A 23,243-nucleotide genomic window follows, 5' to 3' on the forward strand; every position below is an offset into this window, starting at 1 on the left:
GACGCAACGTCAGCCGCGGCACCAGCCGTGCCCAGGGCAACGCCGTCCCGCAGCAGCGCGGGCCCCGCCCGGCCCGGCCCCGCGCGCAGTGCGCAGGCGCGGCGGCGGTGGCGGCATGGGCGACACGCTGGAGGAGCCGTGGTGGGACACCGAGCCCGGGGCGGGCGGCACGCCAGGTACTCCTCTCCTGGAGCTCGCTCCTCACGCTGAGATTGAAGCATTTTGCCTGAGAGCCAGCCCCCCCCCCTCCTTTCCTGCCCTCCTTCCTTTTCGTTGGATTTTGGGGATTTTTTCTACTTCCCCCCTCCGTCTTTCCCTTCTCTGCTTTTAATTTACGTCTCCAGGTTTTCCAGTCTCACTCGCTTTCTTTTCCCTGTGCCTGCTTTTCCCTGCTTGCTACCGAGGACGGGTTTGCTTGTAAGCAGAATCTCTGCAGCGAGGTGATGTCCAGTCTCTGATCTGAGCCCTGGGATAGACGATGGAGCGGCAAACGAAAATACCAGTACCTAGGTAACAACAGGAACCCACATAACAAAAATATATTTACGCGAAGTTTGAAAAGCGGGGCTTGCTTTGAATTCAGCGCTCAGCCCTCCCTTGCATTCATTTACCTTCCAAACTGTATTTTATTCCCAAGAGTTTATTTGATGAAAGGCTTTTGCCTAATGGATGATCCTTGTGGGTCCCTTCCACCTCAGCCTATCCTGTGATTGTGTTTGCCATTACAGGCATGAACTTAGTTGCAGTTCTGTAAGGCCTAGGAAACAACAAATCCACAGCAGAGCCTTTGGAGGGAAAAGTATCTGTGATACTTGAAAAGCATCCCCCATGTACTCACTGGGGTGTGTCGAATCACCCTTGCCATGTGTTACTGTAAAAGGGCAGGAGTTAAAGTTCTCTCCAGCCACTGCTCCTTGGAGTATGGTGCTGTGACTGATTTGTCTTTTTTTTCCTGATGGTTGTGATACCTAGCTCATGCACTTCTACTTTTTTCAATGTGTCTTGAAACCACAAGCTGTAAAATGTTTTCTCTGTAATGCTTGCATTTAGTGTGAAAATCTGGGTAGATCTAGGCAACTGAAATTACTTCAGACTTTATAGTTCCCTATTTTATTGATTGTTTTTTAAATTTCTTTTTTAATACAATATTGGTAAGAGTTGGGCATTACTGGAAGTTATATGCACCTCTGCAAAGACTCCAGTTTTTTGAGTGTCTTGATAATTGGTGCTTATTTCCTGTGAAAAGGTAATTGGAGAATAGTTAGAGAGGAAGCTTTATAAAAATTGTGCGTATGTAATAAAGAGGGCTCACAAGGCCTACTTAGGTTTCTGAGCATTTAATTTTTATTTTTAGTCTCGTGTGGGTTCCTTAAGCAGTCCCAGTTCTCATGGTAAATGCTCTTCATTAGGCTTCCTAAGAGCCTACCTGCACATTCTGCCACCACAGCTTTCATTTGGGGTGCATGGTTAGCTGACTGTTACAGTGTTGTCAGCTTTCCTTTAGAAACTGGATACAGAGCAGGACTTTGATTATAAACTTTTGACATGAGGGATGAACCGTCTGACTTTCAGGTGAGACTGTGAATAACAACTTTTCCAGTTACGAAAAACTCCTTGGGATTTTCACAATAGCATTTTTGAGTTACTAAAATAATTCAGGTGGAAAATAACCTCTGGAGGTGCCTAAACCAATCCTGTATACTTTACTCCAAGAACATTCTTTGAGTGTGTTATGAGTAGTGATTATAGGTGAGTGTTGTGCAAACCAGGTACTCTGCTGTCTGCAGCCCACCTTTGTAAACTTGTTGGCAGGCTCTTTTTATGGAGCCTGGTGTTGGATGAAATTGACACGAGCTAGCAGTAAACATAAAACATCTGTTACTTTTATTTTGTGTAGCTATTTTTCACATAAAACAGGTAAAATCAAGGGTTAATTTGTACAGCATCTTATCGATACTGTAAAATGCTTTAAAATCAGTTGGCATAAAAGAGGAAATCGGGGTTCACAATGTATGATGTAGGCAGCAATACAAGAAAATAATTGCACATTAGTGAGCACCTTTGAAAGACTTGGTCAATTTCATTTCTGTGACACATGAAGTTTTGTTAAAAAATACTATCCAACCTCATTTGCTGACCTATTTAAAAATAACATCTCTGCCATAACTGCAGGTGCAAAGCAGAATTCAAATATACTTTTGAAATAATGATCTTTTGCAAGATCCTTTAAAATTTACCTCAGAATAAGCTCTGACCTACAGAATATTCATCAGAATTCAGTTCTCAAAAGTGTTTCAGATTTTAGCCACTTGTAGTTAGAAAAGGCTACTTTTAAAATGAGCGTGAGCATCATTCATACACTCCACCCAAAGAGTATGAAAACACAAAATATCTATAAATATATTTCCTAGTGTATGGATATGTAATTCTGAATTTGCTTTTGGCCATACCATTGGAAATAATTATTTTAGAGTCCATATTAAAAATTAAAGGTAATTACTCTCACCTTAAGATGTGAATGTTTACCCTGTTGCAAGTCATTTATAGGTGTAAAAAAAGCCCACAAAACCCAACGGAAAAAATGCTAAAAAATACCCATCTTTGTATCTGGTCACATGACAAAAACTAAAGAATCTTGCCTAATAACATCTTCAGCAGACCTTTGAGATGAGATTTGTGGAGGGATCTCTTAGGGATTATTCTCCACTTAGCAGCATAGTGTTACACATGTCCCACGTCATGCAACTGCAGGACTTTCTTACCTTCCTTTTTCCAGTTTGTGTCACAACTTTGTCCAGTCTTTCATGTGATTTTTATATTGCATTCAGAATTACAAGGGAAAGGATAAGGAATTCGGAGGAGTTTATTTTGTACTCGTGAGGGACACCAACTTTCTTCTCTTCCCTCTGTGAACAGAAACGAGCAATTCTCGCAGCACCATAAATGTCCAGATCCTGCCTGTAGCCAGCGTGCCTCATCTCCCAGTCAGTTTGAGGGAGAGGGATGGACTTCTATTTCTCACAAATTCTTCCAGTCTCCTCCTTGTTAGCTACCACTCCTTGCCTTTCATTCTCCATGCTTTCTGTATTGCCCTTAATCCCGTAGGAGTGTAGTATCCCCATTTGTCAGTTTTAGAGCCTTAAGTAAGATCTACCTATGGGGGGCATGGCCCTCATAGATAGAAATTAATTATGTCATTGCAAGATAGGAGCAAAACTCTTGTATGTCAGCAGTAAAAATAGGTGAGAAGTGTAATATGGGACCAGAGAGGATGATTTGGCAGTGCTTGTGGGGTCCTGTGTGGGCTCTAAAGCAAAGGATGCTATTGCAGGAATTGCAGGAATTCTTTTGCCAGGGGTTCTCTTTTCTTTCTTCGTAGTGAAGGGTGCAAGTTAACATCAATTTGTAATGTGTGATTTGCAGCTATTGAGAAGCAGACTCAGTGGGAGCACTGTTGCTTGATCAGAACTCAGGTCTGTTGCTGGACTCTGTATGAAGAGGTTTGTATCTCTTTTTTTTGTCTCGTCAGAGACTTGCTGTTCCTTGTAATAGAACTTGGTCAGTACTTGAAGATCTTTCTGATAAGCATGCCAAGTTGATAGCTGCTTTTTGAAATCTGTGTTTCTTCTCATCAATGTACATTCATTCTGCAGGTTGCAATGGTGTACTTCTGTGAGCTGTGTTGGGATCTGAGCACACATGATACAGACTCTCAGAACTTGATAGCTGCAGATTTAGTGAATAAAACAGGAAGCCTTTCCTTTTTACTGTGGCAAAGTCATTCTTTTAATGTCTGCATATTAACACAGGTGTGTCTTGTAGGACACAGCTGAAAGAATTTTTCTCTAGACTGGTCTTCTAAAACTTATTTTTAAGTACTTCTAAAGAATTTCTTGTGAAGCTGTTGAGGAAGGCATAGGTTTCTTGTGGGTTTGCAAAAACAGTCACACAGCAGTGCTTATGTGTTGTACTGTCTCAGTGGTTAAGTTAAACTTTTAGCTGTGAAATGAAAGGAAAAAAACGGGTAACTGAATGCATCAGAATGTCTCCTTGCTTCAGGAAAAGGATTGCAGTTCTGGCTATGGCACTGTGATCACCACCAGATTTTGCTTTATTTAGGAATTAGGATTTGGCAGTTCTTAAAGAAACACCTATGTGTAAGGAGTTTTCCCACGTATTGTCAGTTGAGCCATTTAGGCTGTTGGAATGCACTCTGTTAGGGGAAGAAGAATGAGGAAAACATTAATATCAGAGAAATAAATTAATTTCTATATTTTAAAGCAGTAACTAGTGTTAGTTGGTATTACAGGATTCTTGTGTGGGGGGTTCCTTGCTGTAGTAGTAGTATTTTGTTAGTCTTTCTTAATATTCTAGAGAGCAGTGAGAAATTTTCTTGCAGAGCAGCAATTGCTATTTTTCAGAAAATTGGAAGTAACAAGCATGGAGTCTCTTCTAATGTTTTGGTTTGTGGTTTTTGTTTGAGGTTTTTGTGCGTGTGTGTGTTGGCTGAAGGGAAGCCTTGAATTTTAGTCTTCTAAAGAAGTTATGCTTTAAGAAAAGCAAAAAGGCAAATTCTCTCATGGATGAACTAGAATTTCTTGTGCAAAGAGTTCAGTTAAAAAAATAACCCTTCACTAGGGGCAATGAATCCAGTTACATATTTTGAGTGAATGTGAGGAGTTGAAAGGAAGGGCAAAATTGTGGAGAAATGCAAGAATAAAGTTGCACTTCTGTGTAAGCCACAACTTACTCTTAAGTTTGATACTAATTTTGATAACTTCTAAGATACTGTTTAAGTTAACTGAAATCTAAATTCTGTAGTCTAAATGGTGAAAATTTATATAGCTGACGCAAACAATATCCATCATGATTCTCTCATCTGTTTTCCTAACGTAACATCTGCATGAATTGGAGTGGAGATAATCACACTTGTTAACTCCTTGAGGAGGGAGTTGCTTGTATTCACATCATGCTTTTAGAGTGATGCTTGGCACAGCAAGGAGCTCTGCATTTCTCTAAATTCAATGTGTTATACAAGACCAGATTTTTCCATGCTTTTATTCATTCCAAACTTAATCTTGAATTTAGGATATCCATACTGAGACACTTCTTGGCTAGACCAACCTTGAAAACATGACACCTTCTGCAACCCCTCTTCATGTAATTTGACCACGTTTTTATAAATCTGCTGAGATACCCTTACTATTGTTATTTGTAGAACATGTCAGAACTGAATTTATAGTAGAAACTTATTTGTGTCTTGTGTTCCTGTACTATGAGTGGCAAAATCTGGAATTGCACCATAAAAATGGAGCAGAGCATGGTCCCTGCAGACATGCAGTTAACTTTGGCTCCTAAGAATTTGGCTGTCTTGATGTCCTGTGATTGGTGGCCGTTGATGTGCTGACCATGGAGATGGTTTCAGATTTTTCCCCCGTTGAAACAACTGCTGCTGAGATTCAGATGGCTTAAATCCATTTTAATGTCATAGATCACAGAAAATTATTTACCTTCTCCCTCCACTTTGAAGGCAGGCTTTAGACACTGTCCTTATAATGTGTATCTTTCCAGAAGGACTGTCTTGGAGTGGTTTGTTGAGATGCCCAGCAGGAATTTTGACAGGTGCTTTGGTTGTGCTTGCAGGCTTTGGTTTGGGGATCCGAGTTGGAATTGAACGACGGAACGTATTGGTAATCTGGAAATAAACCGAGAAAATGAATCCTGCATTAGGGAGGAGAAATAGGCAGTGTTTTTAGCTTTGTAGTGCTTTTTCCAATTTGTAAACATGAATGCACTGCTTTTAGAACTGTTTTTTTAAACTTCCTTTATTTTGTTGGTAATGAGACAGAAGCTTTGTGTTTAACTTACCTACTTGATCGGGGAATATCAAAGCATCTCAATGGATTGAAACTCAGAGTATAAATAAGAGGAGTTTCCTGTCTGTCAGCTGACTATCAGCCCCTAGGTGCTGAGTGAGTGATGCAGTGCAAAGTACTGAACTGTGTGGGTTCTCTGGGTGAATAATCAGAGAACTTCTCATGCAGAAGCAAATCTTGATTCAGTGTCGCCCTGTTCTTTTAAAAGTTTTAAAGTTCTTCTAAAAGTTTTCTATACCTTCTGATGTTTACATATTTCTACCAGAGTTTCTCACGCACTGTTCATGTAAATAATGATTGCTTTGCATTCTTCTTTGTGGGAGGAGAGAATTGATAGACTGTTAATTTAACCACTGTGGTTGGAGAAGTAACAGTTTCGTCCTCCAATCCACTGTCACTTTTAAAATTCTATATATTGCGAAGTCAGAAATAAAGTTAGCTTCCTTTTACTCTTTCAATCTTGGTGTGCGCACATGAGTTATTTTGTATTGTAGTACAACAATTCAGTCCTCAGTAGAGGGCAATGCCCAGGTCATACTTTACTGTGAGAGATCATTATTTGACAGTGACCAGTGTAACACAAAATTAATGTATTTGTGAGACAGCGCTCCCTCCAGAATGATTGTAGTCATATTTAATTGCAAAAAAATGTAAATATGCCCAAAAAAAAGTTATTATGTGCATGGAAAAGGGGTGAAGAACTATAAAGGCAAGAAGTTTGTTTGAAAAGTACCATTATCTGAAACCAGGATTATTAAACATACTGTACTCATGAGAAAACCTTTTAGCATCACAAGCATTTTTATATAACTTTTTCAGTTAAGCTAAGAGTAAAAGAACTTCACTTAATTTTTTTAAAAAAGACAACAAAATGGAAACTGTGTTCAAATGAGGACAATAGAAAATTGGAATTCTGGTGACTTAATTATGAGTAAGAATGAGCTAGATCAAAACCCTAGTGGCTGTAATGATCTGTCTAGGTTGATTAAAAAAAATAATCACAAATCAAAAGCTTGCCATTTACCTGTGGATAATTATGTATGACAGGGGTTTTCAATAGAATAAAGCTGAACCAACATCAGATCATTGCATATGTTTAGTGTGGAGGAATTTGGGGAAAATTTGTACATCACAGATGTGCTTAATGGATCATGAGTAAGAAAAAAAATCAGCCTGGGCTTAATTGCAGTTTGATAACAAAGAGATAAAATAGAAACGATCTCCCAGAACAGTGTGGTATGTTTCTGGGAGTTCTGAAGGAGATGGTTTTTAAAATTGCAGAATCCTTTTTAAGTGATGTGCAATCCACTACTGAAATTGTTGGTGATGCTAGAGGGGTGCAATGCCACTTTAGAGTAAAGCTTCACAGAAAATTCAAAAATGTAACTGCTGAACAGATCAAAGTGTAGAAATATCAGTTAAGTAATAAGTTTGCCCACATGGTTACAGATTTTGTGAAGACATCCACATTTCTTGTCAGGGATTATATTCAGGTCTGTTAGTCAGATACCGTTATATAGCTACCTGCTATTGGATTGTTTAATGATGAGGCCCATGTGGGAGGGAAAGACCTAGGTAAGTTTTAAAAAAACTCTTGATAGTAGTCTCTAACAAAAGAATCTTGTGAGAGCAAACTCAAAAGATTTTGTGTGCAAACTGTGGAAAAACAAGGAAAATTCTCAAGGTTGATAAATGGCAAGTGGATAGGTAGCAGAGCAGTGACCTAGTTTTTAATAGTATAGTGGAGATAGCATCTGAATCTCACAGACACCTCTGATACTCAACATGTTCATAAGCTGCACAGGAAGACAGTACTGAAATTATAATATTTCCATATTGTATAAGAGGGAGATTATTAGAAGCAAGAGCTGACAGTAATTCATGTTAGTGAGTGAAGAATGTGTGTCAGTTCAGTGTTAACAATTGAAAAATAATATATGGAGGGAAAACTAGGTCATGTATAGTAGCGACATTTATTGTCAGTCAGAACACAGATCTTGGAATCCCTGTAAATCGTCCTCATTGCTCAGCAACTGGCAGTTGTCAAAAAGGTAACAGACAAGTTAGGAATTACTAGGAAAAGAATAGAAGAAAATAAACACTATCATTTTTTAGTGTGTGAATCCAAACCATCCCACATTGTGAATGTTTTGCCGGTTTTTGGCCAAACAGCTCAAGAAAGGGTATGCCAAAATGCAAAAAAGGTGGTAAAGACTATCAATTATGAAATGTCTTCTGAGTGAAGATTAAGAGCATACACTAAACCTTTTAAAGATTGGAAAATAGATGGTGATAAGAAAAATAAACAGCAGAAATATAGCATTATGGTGCATAGGGCAGCATAGGCATAGGGCAATTTTCTAGTATGCTTGAGGGGGCATCCACTAGGGATGGATTAAAGGTATGTGAAAAATGTTTTCCCTTGTCAGTGAGCTATGAAACCAATTGGGACAGACAGTTTTTGAGATGATGCTATAAATTGGTTTGGAGAGAATTTGTACTGATTCGGGGCATCCATCAAGGACTGCTAAACACAACGATGTGTGGAGATTCCAGCCATAAGTTGCAAGGCTGCCAAAGGCTGGATTTTCTACTCTGTGTGCCTGGTACTTAACATTCACAGGCATTTAACACTGGTCACTACCAAAGAGGAGATATGTAGTCCGAGTGTCTAAAACCTCTTTCATGCTTTTATTTTTAAAATCAACATCTTTCAATTTGTAGCACTTTTATATTTTTTAATGGATTGAGAAAGGAAAGAGTTTGGCTTTGAAAGTGAGGAAGGAAAAAGGAGATGTATTTTTCTTTCTCTGTGTTCCTTCAAGATTTTACCTCTAGGTGGCAGCGAAGATCTCCTTTTGTATTGCATCCCAGTACTTCACTTAAACACGACTGAAACTCTTCGTTAAATGCTGAATAAACAAAATCAACATGCATTTTCATGGTAGGCTGGAATTTTAGCATTCATATTGTTAGTAGGAAAGGAAGCAAAAAAAAAAAAAAAAAGTCCCTTTGCCTCCAAACCAAAAAGCATTTTGCTTCAATTTTTAAAGCTGATGTGTTAAGAAAGGAACTGATGTTGGAGGGGATAATTGTGTTCCTGCTATGTGGCTTTCCATGAGTACTGAGTTGGAAGAGTTTGCCTCTGACCATGTGATATGGCCTGGTAGATGAGGCATGGTATTGAGAATAAAATGTTTGGGTGGGCTATTACTGGCAGTGCTACTGCCTGATGTAATTATAGAGGTGATAGAAAACGTGTCTGTTTCCCAGCTATAAAAAGAATTACATTAGCCATCATTTGCTTAGTATATTGAGGTGAATAAATGAAAATATTTATGTAAAGTCTTGCACACTAAAGTGAGATTGTATCTCTAAGAGTTTTGTTTGGTTCAGGGTCTTTTTGAGAAGTATTCTAGTTCAGGGATTCCTTAGGTTACAAAGTGTTTGGAGTATTGTCTGGAGTTGATTGACCAGCCATGTTAGTAGTTCAGGAAGGTATTTGTAGGCCCAGATTTTTACAGGTTTTGTGCATCTGACTCCGGTATTCAGGCTGTAAGCTTTAATTGAATCAATGAAAAGTAAGGTGTTGAAATATCCGTGCTCTAGCCTATAGTTTGCACCAGTGTCTAGCATGTTAAAACCACCATTGACAATATGGCCTTCTGAGCCATCAGATTTAATTTCAAACAAATTTTTTCTTTGTGATTCAGAACTGTATTTTGCAGTTCTGAATGACAGTATTGAATACATCTACATTGTTATCATTTAGTGCCTAGAGCTGCATTATAACTGATGGACTTGTCATGGTTTGATCTGCTTACAGAGTTTGTACTGATCTCTTTCGCTTGTGTCATGTTTGATTGTAGCCACAATAACTGACTTGCTCTACCTCCTGGCATGGGCTTAAACTTGAGGATAACAGTTGTATTGTGGGGCTTTTTTTTCTGTGCAAATAAACAACTGAACTTGCACTTCAGTGATTGAAGTGACGAAGGCAAGGATTTAACAAACTGCCTATCTAGTTCTCTTCTTCCTTATACTGCACTTCAAAATTGGTTTATTTTTCATCATTTGCGGTATAAATTCTAGAGAGGAAAGAATGAATAATTTAAATTTAAGGAAAACACTTATTGACACTTAGCTTTTTGAATTAAATTACATGTGTACCTAGATCAAGGACTAAACCTTATTTTCTGAAACTTGTACTTGACAACTTAAAAATCTCAGATAAGGGTTGTAAACAGAACATTTTGGGTCAGTTGACTAGATCCATGCTTAAGCTGCTGTAAGATGTACGCATAAGGAGGGAATGGTACTATGTGGGAATTGTCTGGAAAGCACTTGGAAGTAACCACATATAAAATTCTGCGTTGGTTTAGTTGTATGTGTACTGAAAATCTTTGTGCAATGTTTCTAGGCCCTTCCCTACTGCTTAGTGTAGAGGCATGTAAGCAGATACATTGGCCGTAGCAGGCTTGTATCTCCAGATGTCTGGTTTGGTTTTTAGACAGACCTGAATGACTTAAAACCCTTTATATATAGATTGTGGTAGGCCTTTCCAATTTGATTTTTAACTATGTATGGGAAATCTGTGTGCACACCATGAATTACTTCAGTTCTCTTCAAATGTATGCATCCTTTCTACCATCTCATTTTCTCCTTCAAGATGAATGTTTTTAGTTTTCCTCATCATTTTTTGAACTCTCATTTGTATTCTGAATTTGCTGGCTTTATGTTCATCAATGCTGTTTAGCTATGTCTCTTGAGTTCCCATCTGTAGGCCACTTTTTATATCTGCTATCTTTTTAAGTCAAAGAAGAGAAAAGAAGGTATGTTTGTTCTTCAAAAAACAAGCTGAGGTGCCTTTCATGGTCTGGAGATCCCTTGTGAGTTCCCATTAATGCTCTTGAAACACCCCCAGAAACAAAATGTTGCCCAGGAGTGACCTGTATGAGTAGTTATGCAGTTTTCCTTTAGTTAATGTGTCTAAGTAAGCATCAGCAAATAATTACTGCAACAGCTATGACAACCTCAAAAGCATTAAACTGGCCACTTTTAAACTGGATTATGTGGTATGTCTGTCTGTAAGTATAATAGCACCATATTGATTCAAGGCATTAGGCTTGGAAAATAGCAGTGCTTAGTTGGAGAAATGAACAGTTAAAGCTAATTTTCACAGCAAGCAATGATCTAAGAATCAAGAAGGCTTCATTTAAATTTCATTTTTAAATTAACTCCTGAAGTAGCCATCAGTTGCCTGTAATAGGAATTGGCAGAAGAAAGCTAGAGTGAGAACTCTACACAGAGACTACTTGTTGTCTCTTAGCAAATGACAGTGGGTGCTTCAGGGAAGAGGACAAAAACTACCTCAGGTGACAACTGAGAAATTTTCACACATTAATGTGATAATGGCCCATCTAATTTCAAGAAGACAATGAAGAAAGCATGCTCTGAAATATCAGGATGCATATTCCATACCCACCTATTTTTCTCCCCCAATGGGGAGAGTCGGCTTATTTATATGGGCCAGCTTTTAACACAATGCAATGTTTGCTTTAGAGAGTGGGCTAAGGCAAGTGTATGTGGGAGTGTCAAGGAGAGAAAATATTTCTGTTTCTGTGCTGTTGAAGTAGTTCTCCTGTTTTTGGTCCTAAGCCTTTCCTTTTCCTTCTGAAAGTATGACATGTGCTTTGCTTCCTGTTTGAACTTTATTCATTTAAATGGGGGGAATGTGTCGTATTTACACTGTAAGTTTTCTTATTTGATTTTCTATGTCATTGTAGCACTTGATCTAGGAGAAAGAACTTTAGAATAAGGTTCTTTCTCACTGCTTAAATTTTTAGTTTAAGAAATTTGAGTAACAGAGTATCATTTGCAGCTTTAGTGAAAGTGTCCAGGGGATGGTGCTGAAGATCTTTTACTCAGAAGTCCATGTCAGTATGTGCACAAGTGTGCCTCTTGCCAGACTTAAGTTTGTTCCTGGATGATTGAATGCAGTCAGAATGAAAACCAGGTCTGCAAGTGAGAACGAGTTAAGATTAAGTGATAAACTTGAAAATTCCCTTTGGTCTCCAAGCCAATTACAGCTTTGGCTGAAATTTCTGGTTAGGCATCCTCAACTGCACAGAGCATTTAGATACTTCCTTTTCTTTACTTTTCTTTCACTAGATCTTGGCATTTGTCTTCTAGGAATCCAAAGTGAGAAGTCTCAGTTGCTCTGAATTCCCTTTCATGCAGCACACCTGTGTGTGTGACTGTACTGAGATGTGTGAGCAGGAGCAGTGTAATCCTCACTCTCACTAACTCACTTAGGGTAAGACCTGAGGCAGGCTGGTCTTGTTGCATTGTCACACCGCTGTAAACAGCTCGGCAGAGGGAAGATGACTCCTCAATAATCTAGAGTCGTAGTACTTGAGCTATTAAGTGGGAGAGCAATTGGGTTTGTTTAATCTGGAGAAAACAAAACTGAGAAGGGATGTGATAATTGTCTTCTAATTTGTGTTACAGAGAAAATAATTTTCAAAAGTTCAGTGAGGGGACAGGAAAGAGAATACCAGAGTACAATTTCAGCAACGTAGAAATTTAGAAATTAGCAAGCTCCTTAATGACAAGGGTATTTCAGCCCTGTTCCCGGGTAACATAAAGTTGGCATTGCAGAAGTTTTTTAGAACTATATGAACTAGGTTTTTATTTGGAAGTTTTAAAGTCAAGTTATAGTGAGGAAATAGGCTAAAAATGTCCTGACATTCCTTTTAAGCTGTATTTTATGCATATTCTACTCTTCTGCTATTTGCTTTATTACAGCCCTCTTGATTTCAGTAATATGGCATATTTGACAGAAAAATCAGTATTAATATTAGAAATTATTTCCATTTATGTGGCACAATTTGCAGTAATGCACTTGAATGTGTTGCTGTGATCTTATTTACTGAATGCAGAGTTTAAATCTACTTTCCGGTGGTGCAGAAAAGAAGAATGGTTGGGGGCAGAAGTTGTATTTACAGTTTCCAAAATTCTGTTATGTGCCTTGCTTTTTCTTTCTTCACTGGGAAGTGTGATGATATCATTTTAAACTTTGGATAACTTAAAGACTCATTTCTAGTAGATAATTGACAAGATGCAGGGAAGGGTAAGGTTATGTTGTGGGTTAACTCCAGTAGGACAGGGTTACCTGGGGCTGGGTGATCAGCATTGTCCTGCAGCTGGAATGAACAACTGTTCATTGTTAATCTTCCCTTTGCCCCTTGAAAGTCCAAGGGGTCTCTGGCACCTTGACAGGGCACTTGGGGGTCCCTAGGAGCAGAAGTGTGGCCTTTTTAGGATACTACACATGCTGCAATAACAGTTGTGTCCTGCACAGGGGTGTGCTGGCACTTTTGTGTTCCTGCAGGTGCTTAGATGTCAGTGCTGTTGGAGAGAATGCAGCCTGGGTGAGACCAGCAGTCCACTTGGTTTAAAGCTGCTCTGCCATTTGTTGAGAAAGATTCTTGGCAGTGGAGGATCATTTAGTACAGACTGGGGGCACGTAGGGATATTTGTGTTTGGGTATTTTTAAAGCAGTTTTAAAAGGTGTTTGAAACTGTGCTTACTCACACACACACACACACACACACACACACATACACACATTCCTTTTAACATGAAAATGTCTTCATTATCAATATTGTCTGTTCAAAAGCTTTGAGTATGTTTCCCCCATGTTAGCAAATTTTTATGGTGAAAAGGTTTACAGAGGTTCTGCATGGAGAAGGAAAAAAAACCTCTTGCTTTTACCATCATGGCTTTTTTCTGTCTGTGAGTAGGCTGTTTTTCTCTGGGTAGGTCACACTAAAAGGTGTGTTAATCAGAGTCCTATTTTCAGTATATATATTTTTTTTTCCCTAATATATATAAAATGCTAACTAAAATAAAAGACTCTCTACCTTTTAGCCAGTTAAGATTGATGTTTCTTCAGGACAAAACATGATCTATAGTGGCTTGAGTATGAGACAATCAAGGATTAGAAAATGTGGGTACTAATCACATTTGAAACTGCCTTGCTCAGATTTTGCAGAAGTCAATTAACTTCTCTCCCAAGAGAGACACAGAATTATTTTAATGGGACTGCTGAATGTTTGTTGTATATTTCAAGTATTTGTGATGTATTTGCATGCTAGATTGTATCTCTGGAGACAATGGTGATGGGTCCAGGACTTTGGCAGCGATTGCACTACAAAATGCTCCTTTTTCCTTTTGCTTGTGCATTCAGTTATGCCGATATAGCTCTTTTATAAAGTTGTACTGTAAAATGGATCCTGTTTTGTTGGGGTTGTTTGAGGTTTGGTTTGTTATGTTTAATGAGGATTTGTAGCATACGGCTTTTTGTTTGTGGTTTTGCTTTTGTGTTTTTAAATCCAGGTTAGTTTCTTGACCTGGTTCACAGTGCTGCCTTCTGGAAGTGGTGACAGCACAACTGAAAGTATTTTGTAATTTGGGTTGTGGGAGGGGCAAAAAAGGGGAGGGAGCTTCTTTGGCCCATCCCTGTTTGAAGACCCTGTGATGTCAGACCACTGCATGGCAAATGAAGAGACATTGATTAAAAGAGGTCTTTTCACTTGTACTCAAACAAAAAGTGTTTCTCAAGAATACTTTGCTTTGTGGTCAGAAGAGAATCATATTCAGTTCGCACTTCTGCTGAGGCTTTCTAAGTGCTCACAGTATGGTGGGTCATTGGATAATGTGCTAGCTACAGCACAGAGAGAATTCAGCTTCATCTTGAGGCCACTGGCTGCAGATCTGTGAAAACACTTCATGCTACTTAAATTTTTATGGTTTGTCTTTTTTTTTTTTTGAGCAATTTCTCACTTAAAGTACTTAGTGTTAATTTTAAAACATTTTAAAAACATTTTTATACACCCACTTGTGCTGTATTTGAACCATAAGATCTTTTTCTCTTCTGTTTCTTGGTAACATAATGTTTTGGTAGTCTTTCCTTAAGCCTGGAGATTAGGCAGTTGTCAGTTTTTGTTTTGCCTGTCTCAATATCTGTTTCCTAGGGACAGTGTCATCCTGCAGATGGTTACTCCATTTCCATCATCTAACCCTGCAGCATCCATTGAGTTTTACTTAGAAAATAGAGCTGTACAATTCTGTTTCTGATTATTTTTCCCGTAGTGTGAGGAGCACGCCTTTTAATCCTTGCATGAAATGCTTACATACAGATCTTTTTCTTATTACAGCCTTACATACTGTCCCCAGACACCGTAGACGCTACAGTGCTTTGGATCAGGAAGGTTAGCAGTCTGCTCCTGTAATTTTTGTCAATTCTTTTTCTTAATTAGTGGCTTGAAGGAGGTCTTTAAATAACTTTAAATACTACCTCATAGTTGATGGATGGGCCCTTTGGTCTCAGATTACCATTATCGCTTGGTATTCTCTTTTGCTTTTCCTCCTTTTCCCTCCCTCCCCTCATCCATCCTCCATGTAAGGACAAAAATTGCAAGTATTTCTTCTGAGAAATCTAATCACATAAAAAGAATGGCATAAAAATGCTGAGCACCAAAGTTTTGGGGCTGCCTTTGCCTGTGTCCATTTGATCATTCACTGAAATAAACCCAAAAAGGTGAAGGAAAGTGGCCTAGTAACTGCTGTCATTTTTTACTCACTTAATTCTCCCTTTCTTTTTCTGGGAACTAAACATAAAGGAGAAAGGGTAAAATTTTAGACCTTAGAGATGCTTGCCAAGAGTTTTGGGAAAGAGAAGGATTGATGTTATGATCTACTGAAAACTGTTTTTATGCTCTCTTTCACAGTTTAATCCCTCTGATATATGCTTCTTATTATGTGACCTTATTTTCCTGTAACATTTAAATGAACCATTAAATACCTGTCAGGCTTTTGAGCAACTGCTGAAAGCAGAAGTGTCTCAGCCTCCAAATTAACATCAATACTTACCACTTACAGAGTAGCTGAAATCCTAGAAAAGCTGCCTTACTTGTTGAATTTTAATATGATTATGCTTGATGTTTTTGTTTAGAGTGTTTGAATTAATGTGAAGATAAGTGTTTCAAATTTCTCCTTGCTCTGCTGTTTTCTTATTGTCTGCCAAGGAAGCAGGTGGCTATTCCCACTCAGCAAAATGGAAATACTCTGAAATACAGACTTATGATCTAAACAACTCGAGGTTAATTTGTAAATCAATAATTTGATTCCTTAAGCTATGCTTTCTATTTGCTATTTTATGATAAAATTACAGCTAACTTCTTTCTGTTTAAACAATTAAGTTTCAGCTCTCAGCTGGATATATCCAGGTGCTTATTTTCTCTGCTTTGAAATTGATCTTTGCAATTCAAACCGAACAAATCTGTTTCATTGTGCAAACCTTATTTTCAGGCAAAAATAATTATTTGATGTTTTTATCTGTTGGAATGACTGACAAAAATTTTGCTGTGAAGTCAGTTAAATCTATACAGAGGTTGTTTCATCAGTAGGGGAATGTAGCATCCCTTAATCAAGGTGTGTTTTCAGGTAATGTAGCAATTTCATTTCCAGGCAGTGCTGATGCTTCTTACATAGGAGTTAATGGTCATGAGTGGCTGCTTCCTTTGTCTTTTGTTAATTAGACAGTTACTGATAAATCATTATGAAAATTATTATGTTGTAAGACAGGGACAAAAGTACTGTCCTGTTAAATTATTATACTTATAAATTGTGTGAAGTTTCATCTACGTTTTGTATTCAGATTTTAGCTTTAAAGACTGAACTTCCTTATTCATAATAGCTTGGTAATTGTCCAAAGGACTCTGTGTGCTTATTGCTATGCCCTTATTTGTAATTTTCTTTTATAAGGTATTCTAATAGATGGCCAGGTGATTAATGATCTGCTGCTGTGCTCTCGATCAACACATTTCTGTGTATTTTTGAAGGTAGATCTGGATTTTTTTTCCTCCAGGTTTTTTAGGTCTAACTGAAGAAAATTTAGTGTCTCTGGAGGACAAGCATTAGTCCTTTAATTTTTGGAGAATATGGTGTCTGTTAGTATGCTGGCAAGTGGCTACTTTGGACACAGTTATTCAGTACCATGCCTGTAATGTGTTCCTGCAGAGATCTCAGGTATGGGTCAGCAGGATATGCAGTATCTTAAAGAATTGAAGTGCAGCGAATGTATTTTTAAGGTACTGATTTTTGGGCTCTTAACTGAGCCCTGCAGTTAAGAATGTGCTGCCTGAATGTAATTAAGTAACTTGTTAATATAATTAACATGCTCTAAAAATTTTATGATTTTGCTTTGCCTGAGTTCTGGCTGCTGTCTTCATCAGCAACTTTTGCTGAAGTAGTTGTGAGACAAAGTTTGCTTTGCAGAATATGACTATGTACGCCTTCTGACCCAGGTCTTGGTGAGAGCTCAGTTGTGCAGCCATGGAGATAGTGAGACAAAACAAGGAAGAAGGACCTTTTATGAAGCCTAGTAACTTCAGATTATGTAAGCTGGGGTTGTGCAGGTCCACACACAATTTGTCTTTTTGAAATTGCCATTGTTCAACTGTAATACATATGTTATGATCCATTTCTATCACATATCTTATATAATTTAATATTTTTTCTTCCCACTGTTTACTGAAAAAAGTGTATATGGGCAGTGGACTTTGCTTTTCAATAGAAACTGTTCTAAAAGCAGTTATTATCTACAGTTATAAACATTTAATTTCTGTCAATCAAAAGGACTTAAAGTGATAGAAGTCCCCTTGTTATGTGAGATCATGGGCCAAAGTTCTTTGCTGAATCCGTTGCTAAGTTATACTGCAGAAATATTTTTTCCCTCTGGGGAATATAGGCAGAATAAAGATAAGGGTTTAGTGAATAGGGGCTTTCTGCTTACTTGCAAACTTCCTTGTTGATAAGGAGGTTGCAGTTTTTAATTTTTTAAAAAATAATACATACTACCACCACCTCCCTGAAAGCATCAAATTTACAGGCATTTCATATTTTAGAATAAGAACAGTTGTTACAATTTAGATTTGGAGTGAACAGCTTTTGTGAAAAAGAGGAGTTTGAAAGTTCTTTCCAGATCTTCTGGACTGATTTATGTTGTATGTGAAGCTGCTCCACCACCAGCAATATTTCACAGGAAATTAAAATTGACTGTTTGGCACATTACATTTCTGTGCTTTTCCTAGGCACAAATACTGTAATTGTCACTGAAATACCTTAACCTGCTTTGTCCATTCTGTATGGCACTCCTATTTATCCCAGACCCAGAGGCCTGCATGTTTGGAGACCTGACCTAGTATTGCTTCTTAATGCTTCTACCAAGCTTTCTCTGTCTTTGAAGTGAAAAACATGAAGCTATGCCATAGTTTGTAAATCTTGTTTCTTCTTCAGTACTTGTGTGATGTATGCTGTTTGTCAGATTTGTCCCTAGGAGTTTAGATGAAATTTGAATATTGTATGTAAATCTTTTCTCCTGAATTATTGTTTAGAAATATAAATGTTGCTGTTTCTTGTTTTACAGCATACCTAAATGATTGCAGTTTTTCTATTATATTGGAAAAACCCCTTGTTTGGAGAGAAGTACTTTGTGATACAAGCTTCTGAACTTGGTTCATTTACAAGCAAAGTCTGCAGGAAGAGTTTTAACCAAACATTGTTATACAATACATAATATTTTGTGTGTGATGTAGTGATAGTTACCTGAAATGAGAGGGCTAGAAGGAATTGGGAAATAGCAGGGAAGATAATAAAACAAGTCTTATCTGAAGTTAGCAGGCAGTATTATGACTTAATTCAAATTCTACCATACATGCAGAAAAAATACAAACCACACATAACAAACAAAAAATATTCAGCAAGCAATGATGAAAATAATCAATTATTTACTGGTTTTTTGTAATGTTAAAATATTTTACCAAGGCAAGTTGCAGTCAAAAGTAATGTGAGTTATTTTGAAAATGGCAATACATAAAGATGCATTTATACAAGTGCAAGACTAAATATTTTACGTAACTGTATTTCAATGAGAAGATATACAGTAAGTGCACCCTTGATAACACTAAGCAGGCAAAACTTAACGTTAGTTCCATATACTGTTGTATAGTTCATGCACAGATCTTTCCCAAAGTAAAGAGGCTGTTCCAAATAATTCTTGCTGGGATGAAAAACAGGATGGGTTGCTGGTAAGGGTGTCAGCATGGATGGGGGTCAGTTATAGACATTACTTACTGTAATTTGTGATTGCCGTGGAAGAGGAGTGGCTGTTGGTGTGATAGTAATACTGCTGGTGATTTTATTGGTGGGCTTAGTGGGTAGGCCATTAGTTAGTGCTGGAGTTCTGTTGTCTTGCACTGCATTGCAAGGGCTGATGGATTTGGAAGTGGTGAGAGCTTGGACATAAGGACTTCCTAAATGAATGTGGATTTTATTATCCTCAGTAGTTATTACACTTGATCCTGTACTGTTAGATCTCTGAAACTGCCACGATGACTGCCTGTCTGGGGATACTCTAAAAACAGCATGCTTGGCTCCCATTTCCAAAGGCTCTGAGGAGAGTGTTTGTTCCTGAGAACTTGAGCCAGGTAAAGCCAAAGGTGGCATTGTTCTTTCAGGAGTTAAAGAACCACACGATTCAGGAGTTTGAGATCTTGCAAAAGTAGTAGTCATAGTAATAGGAGAAATTACATGCTCTGGGGTCACGTAACCTTCTCCTGCTTTTGATTTTACAGGTGTTAAGGAGGCGTTTTGAATAATGGTTATTCTTTGCTTTGGAGTGCCACAGTTGGGTATAACTGCTGTGCTTGTGTAGGAGTGAGGGCTTTCAGTGGTAGGACTGGTTATTTCAAGGGTTGCTGTGTTCTGTCCATGGTCTGGAGTTACTTTTATGTGAAGGGGTTGGCCAGGTGTATGGCTTAGCACTAGATCTCCAGTCTGTGCACAGTTTCCGTTTTGCTTTGTGTGTATCTTTCCATTTTGAGGATGGCTCTCTTTGGACTTCATCCAAGGGATCCATAATTTTTTGTTCGCGGCATTTGCAGCAGATGAGTTGCTTTTGAAAGACACTGTTGGTTCCTCCTCATTATCACTGTCTTCGTAGAGCTGCCCATTTATGACCGTTCGCTCTAAAGGCATGAGGGTTTTGTAATCAGGTGGTTCATTGTCTGCTGGATCTGTTTGGATTTCTTTAGAAAAAACTTGCACATCTGGAATTTTCTTTCCATTGAGACCAGGCCTGATGTTCTTGCTGAAGGATCTGTACCTCTCCAGTTCTTTTGTGAGGCTTTCCATTTCGCTTGCTAATTCCCTGTTTTTGTTTTCTTGCTGGAGGAGTTTCTTCTGTAAGACTGTGTGATCACCTCGCAGGTGACAGATTAGGTCTTCTGTTGCCACGTATTCATGAACTTTCTCTTTCAGTGCATCTACTTCCCTCGAAAGGTGACTTGATTTAGCTTCCTCTTCTTTGAGTTTCTTAAAAAGGTGCTCCTGCGTGGACTCTGCCTTTTCCGTTAATTTATACCTTGCCAATTCCATTTTCACAGCCTCCAACTCCTCTGAGAGGAGCTTGGCTCTGTCCTGTTCACTGATATATTTTCGTTCTAGAGACTCAAATTCATCTTCAGTTTTCATAAGATCATCTTCTACTGACTTCATTTCATTAAGCTTCTGCTTAAGCCTCTCAACTTCTTGAGAAAGCTCTTTGATTATGTTGTTTTCCTGCTGCAAGGAGGGGCTAGATTTAGTACTCTCCTTACGTTTATTTTTAAGAAACTCTTTTTCAACATCTTCCAGAGACTGAAGTCTTTTACTTAGAATGTTCACTTTGGAAACAAGATCACTTCCTTTCTCTTCTTCTGCTTTGAGTTTGTTTTTCAGTTCATCTCTTTCTTTTGTAACACTGGACATTTTTTCCTCTGCATCAGATTTTGATTTCAGTGCCTTTTTACTTTCCTCCATCAGCTTTTCTGTAACCGACATCACTTTATTTTGTTCCACCTGAAGCTGAGAAATTACAGCTTGCAGCTTTTCTTCTGTTTGCTTTATTTTTTCACCCATAGTTTTTCTTTCATCCACAAGCATTACTGTTAAACTCTTCAGCTTTGTTAAATCTTCTTTAAGTGTAAACTCAGTTTTTTCTAACTTGCTTTCAATTGCTTCAAGCTCGCCAACTCTAGCTTTTAAACCATCAAGCTCATGGGACAACTGCTTTGTTAAAATTTTTTCTCTTTCTAGGTTGCATTTCAGGGAGTAACATTCCTGTTTACTCTTGTTGAAAGCATCTTCTAGTTTCTCCAGCTCCATAATTCTTTTATTAAGTTTATCCACTTCCCCTTTAAGGTTCTTACTCTGTGATGCTTCTTTTTCTAACTTTCTATTAAGTTCTCTGCACTGATCTTCCATTTTTGTGAGCTCTTCATCTTTTCCTTCCATCTCCAGCAATCGTTTCCGTAGTTCTTCTACTTCAGTCATAAGTGCAGCGTTCCCACACTCTCCTTTATTTATCTTATCCCTTAGGTCTTGCAGTTCTTCTTCTGCTTTTCGTAATGATTTGTTGGTCTCTTCCAGCTCATCGATTTGCCGGCTCAGAGACGTTAATTTTAGCCAGAGCTGGCGATTCTGACTGTCTTCATTGGTTAGTTTGGCCATCATTGCTTCTTGGTCTTGGGAAATCTTACTGCTCTGGGAGTGAATTTCAGCCTCCAGCCTGCTGGATTTCTGTTTCTCTTCTTGAATTTTTGCTTCAGCAAAAGTCAGCTTTTCGTGTGCTTGTTCTGTAGAAGTGGTTAATTCTTGAATTTTTTTACTTTGTTGATTCAGCTGCTCAGTGAGTCTTTGCTGTTCATCCACCACCATTAAAGCAAAGGATTTCAGTTTAGTCAATTCTTCTTTCAGTTTAGATATTTTCTTGTTGTTTTCCTTTTCTTTTTTTGCCTGATATGCTGTCTCTTGTTCAAGAAGCTTTTTCAGTCTGTGGGAGGAAATAATATTGTATTTTGAAGCCATTTTAGTGGGCATTTAAAAACACACTTGAAATATTACGACATTTCTGCCAAATGTCCATGAACATCCACTTGTAACTACAAGCACACCTCTCCTTGAAGCATTATTTGGAAGTGCCCACTGGCATTACTTCCAATTCAGAAGTTCTTTTGTAATGAACACTATAGTATGATCATTCAGACTTAGCAACTTCAGTTATTGTGCATCTTTAATTACATTTTCAACTTTTGACAGGGATCAGTGCAACAAAACTGTTTTGTTATTCTGCACTGGAACTGCACTTCTCTCAGCTGTTTGCTGAGGCTAGGTATGTGCGTGCAAGCTTTGTTTGTTTTTTTGTGTGTGTTGTGCTTTTTTTTAAAAGAAATGTGATTATTATTATGCTTGAGAAATTACGTCGGTGTAGCCCTCAAGGGCAGATATAATTTACAGCATCATAAAACTCCTAGCTTTGTTACTTATAAACCATCCTGATATTTAACAATCAAACCTTAAGGTCATTTGAGTATGTGAACGAAATGTAGCCACAGTGGGCAGTTACTCAGGCTGCCTAATGTGAATTCCTAAGCAGCACACCAGAGCAAAATGAGGTAAGTCTGTCCTTAGTGAAAGTGCAGGTCTTGTGATTTCGTATCAAACACCCACACACAAATGCAGTCAGCAGATAAACAGGTATTCACTTGTGCCTTTTGAACTTAACAAAGCCCAAATGTCTTAATGTGTGTTAGGCCTGGATTTGCAGATATGCCTCAGTGCATCCCTGCTTTAACATGATTCTTGAAGGTTTTCGTGATGATTTTCCAAAACTAGTTTTACAAATTCGTGTTAATACTCAGTCTTTTTTGGGATGCAACATACTTAATTAGCAAGAGATTTGGGAGAATGTTGTGTATTTGTTTATGTAGGATCCTCAGAAACCTCCAAATACCTCAAATTCTTAGGTTCTTTTGTGGACTTTTCTTTGTCAAGGAGATGCTTGTGGAGTTCGTCTAAAGTATGATTAGGTTTGGCCAGCACATATGCCTCCTTCCAGTTACATTTTTCCTACCGTCAAGATAAATATATTCTGGTATTAAACAAGAATCTGAAAAGCCTAGGTTGAATTAGTAAAGAATTAGAATTTGTATGTCATTCATAAGAATGGTACAGACTCAAGTTGTGTAGATCCTGTTATCAAAACTGTACTTGTACAAAATGACTTTTTAAGCACCCATTTAACCTTATTTTTTTCGCCCTCTGAAATATGATGACAGCTGTCAAGAAGTTGCTGCTGAGGCAGAGGATTCCTGTTCCACATTTGTCTGGGGTCACACTTGTGACGTCCACGTCCAAGTGATGAGTCTTTACTGCTTCCCACTGACAAGTTCCTGTTGCAGCCTCCCTTTCAGTTCAGGAAGA

General features: G+C 38.2%; 2 protein-coding genes across 6 annotated transcripts in view; one reads left to right on the top strand and one right to left on the bottom strand.

The window, feature by feature from the left end:
• The window catches only part of CMSS1 (cms1 ribosomal small subunit homolog), a 231,314-nt gene that overhangs the window by 9,106 nt on the left and 198,965 nt on the right, over positions 1-23,243 (top strand). For 2 of the 4 annotated variants that reach the window (XM_068180978.1, XM_068180973.1), the window contains exon 1: positions 73-176. The exons of the other annotated variants lie outside the window; for them this stretch is intronic. Coding sequence is in view for 1 of the 2 variants with exons in the window: in XM_068180973.1 (XP_068037074.1) it covers positions 116-176 (61 nt within the window). In the remaining variant the exon portion in view is untranslated. Of the gene's footprint in view, positions 1-72; positions 177-23,243 lie in introns of those variants that run through there. 4 annotated transcript variants of the gene reach the window in all.
• The window catches only part of FILIP1L (filamin A interacting protein 1 like), an 80,138-nt gene continuing 58,750 nt past the window's right edge, over positions 1,856-23,243 (bottom strand). For both annotated transcript variants that reach the window (XM_068180962.1, XM_068180963.1), the window contains 3 exons: positions 19,077-21,813; positions 5,511-5,695; positions 1,856-4,213 (listed from right to left, as the gene is read on the bottom strand). In XM_068180962.1, coding sequence (XP_068037063.1) covers positions 4,123-4,213; positions 5,511-5,695; positions 19,077-21,813 — 3,013 coding nt within the window. In that variant the 3' untranslated portion in view covers positions 1,856-4,122. The remainder of the gene's footprint in view (positions 4,214-5,510; positions 5,696-19,076; positions 21,814-23,243) is intronic.

This window comes from Anomalospiza imberbis, chromosome 2 (assembly GCF_031753505.1).
Source record: "Anomalospiza imberbis isolate Cuckoo-Finch-1a 21T00152 chromosome 2, ASM3175350v1, whole genome shotgun sequence".
Lineage (NCBI taxonomy): Eukaryota > Metazoa > Chordata > Aves > Passeriformes > Viduidae > Anomalospiza > Anomalospiza imberbis.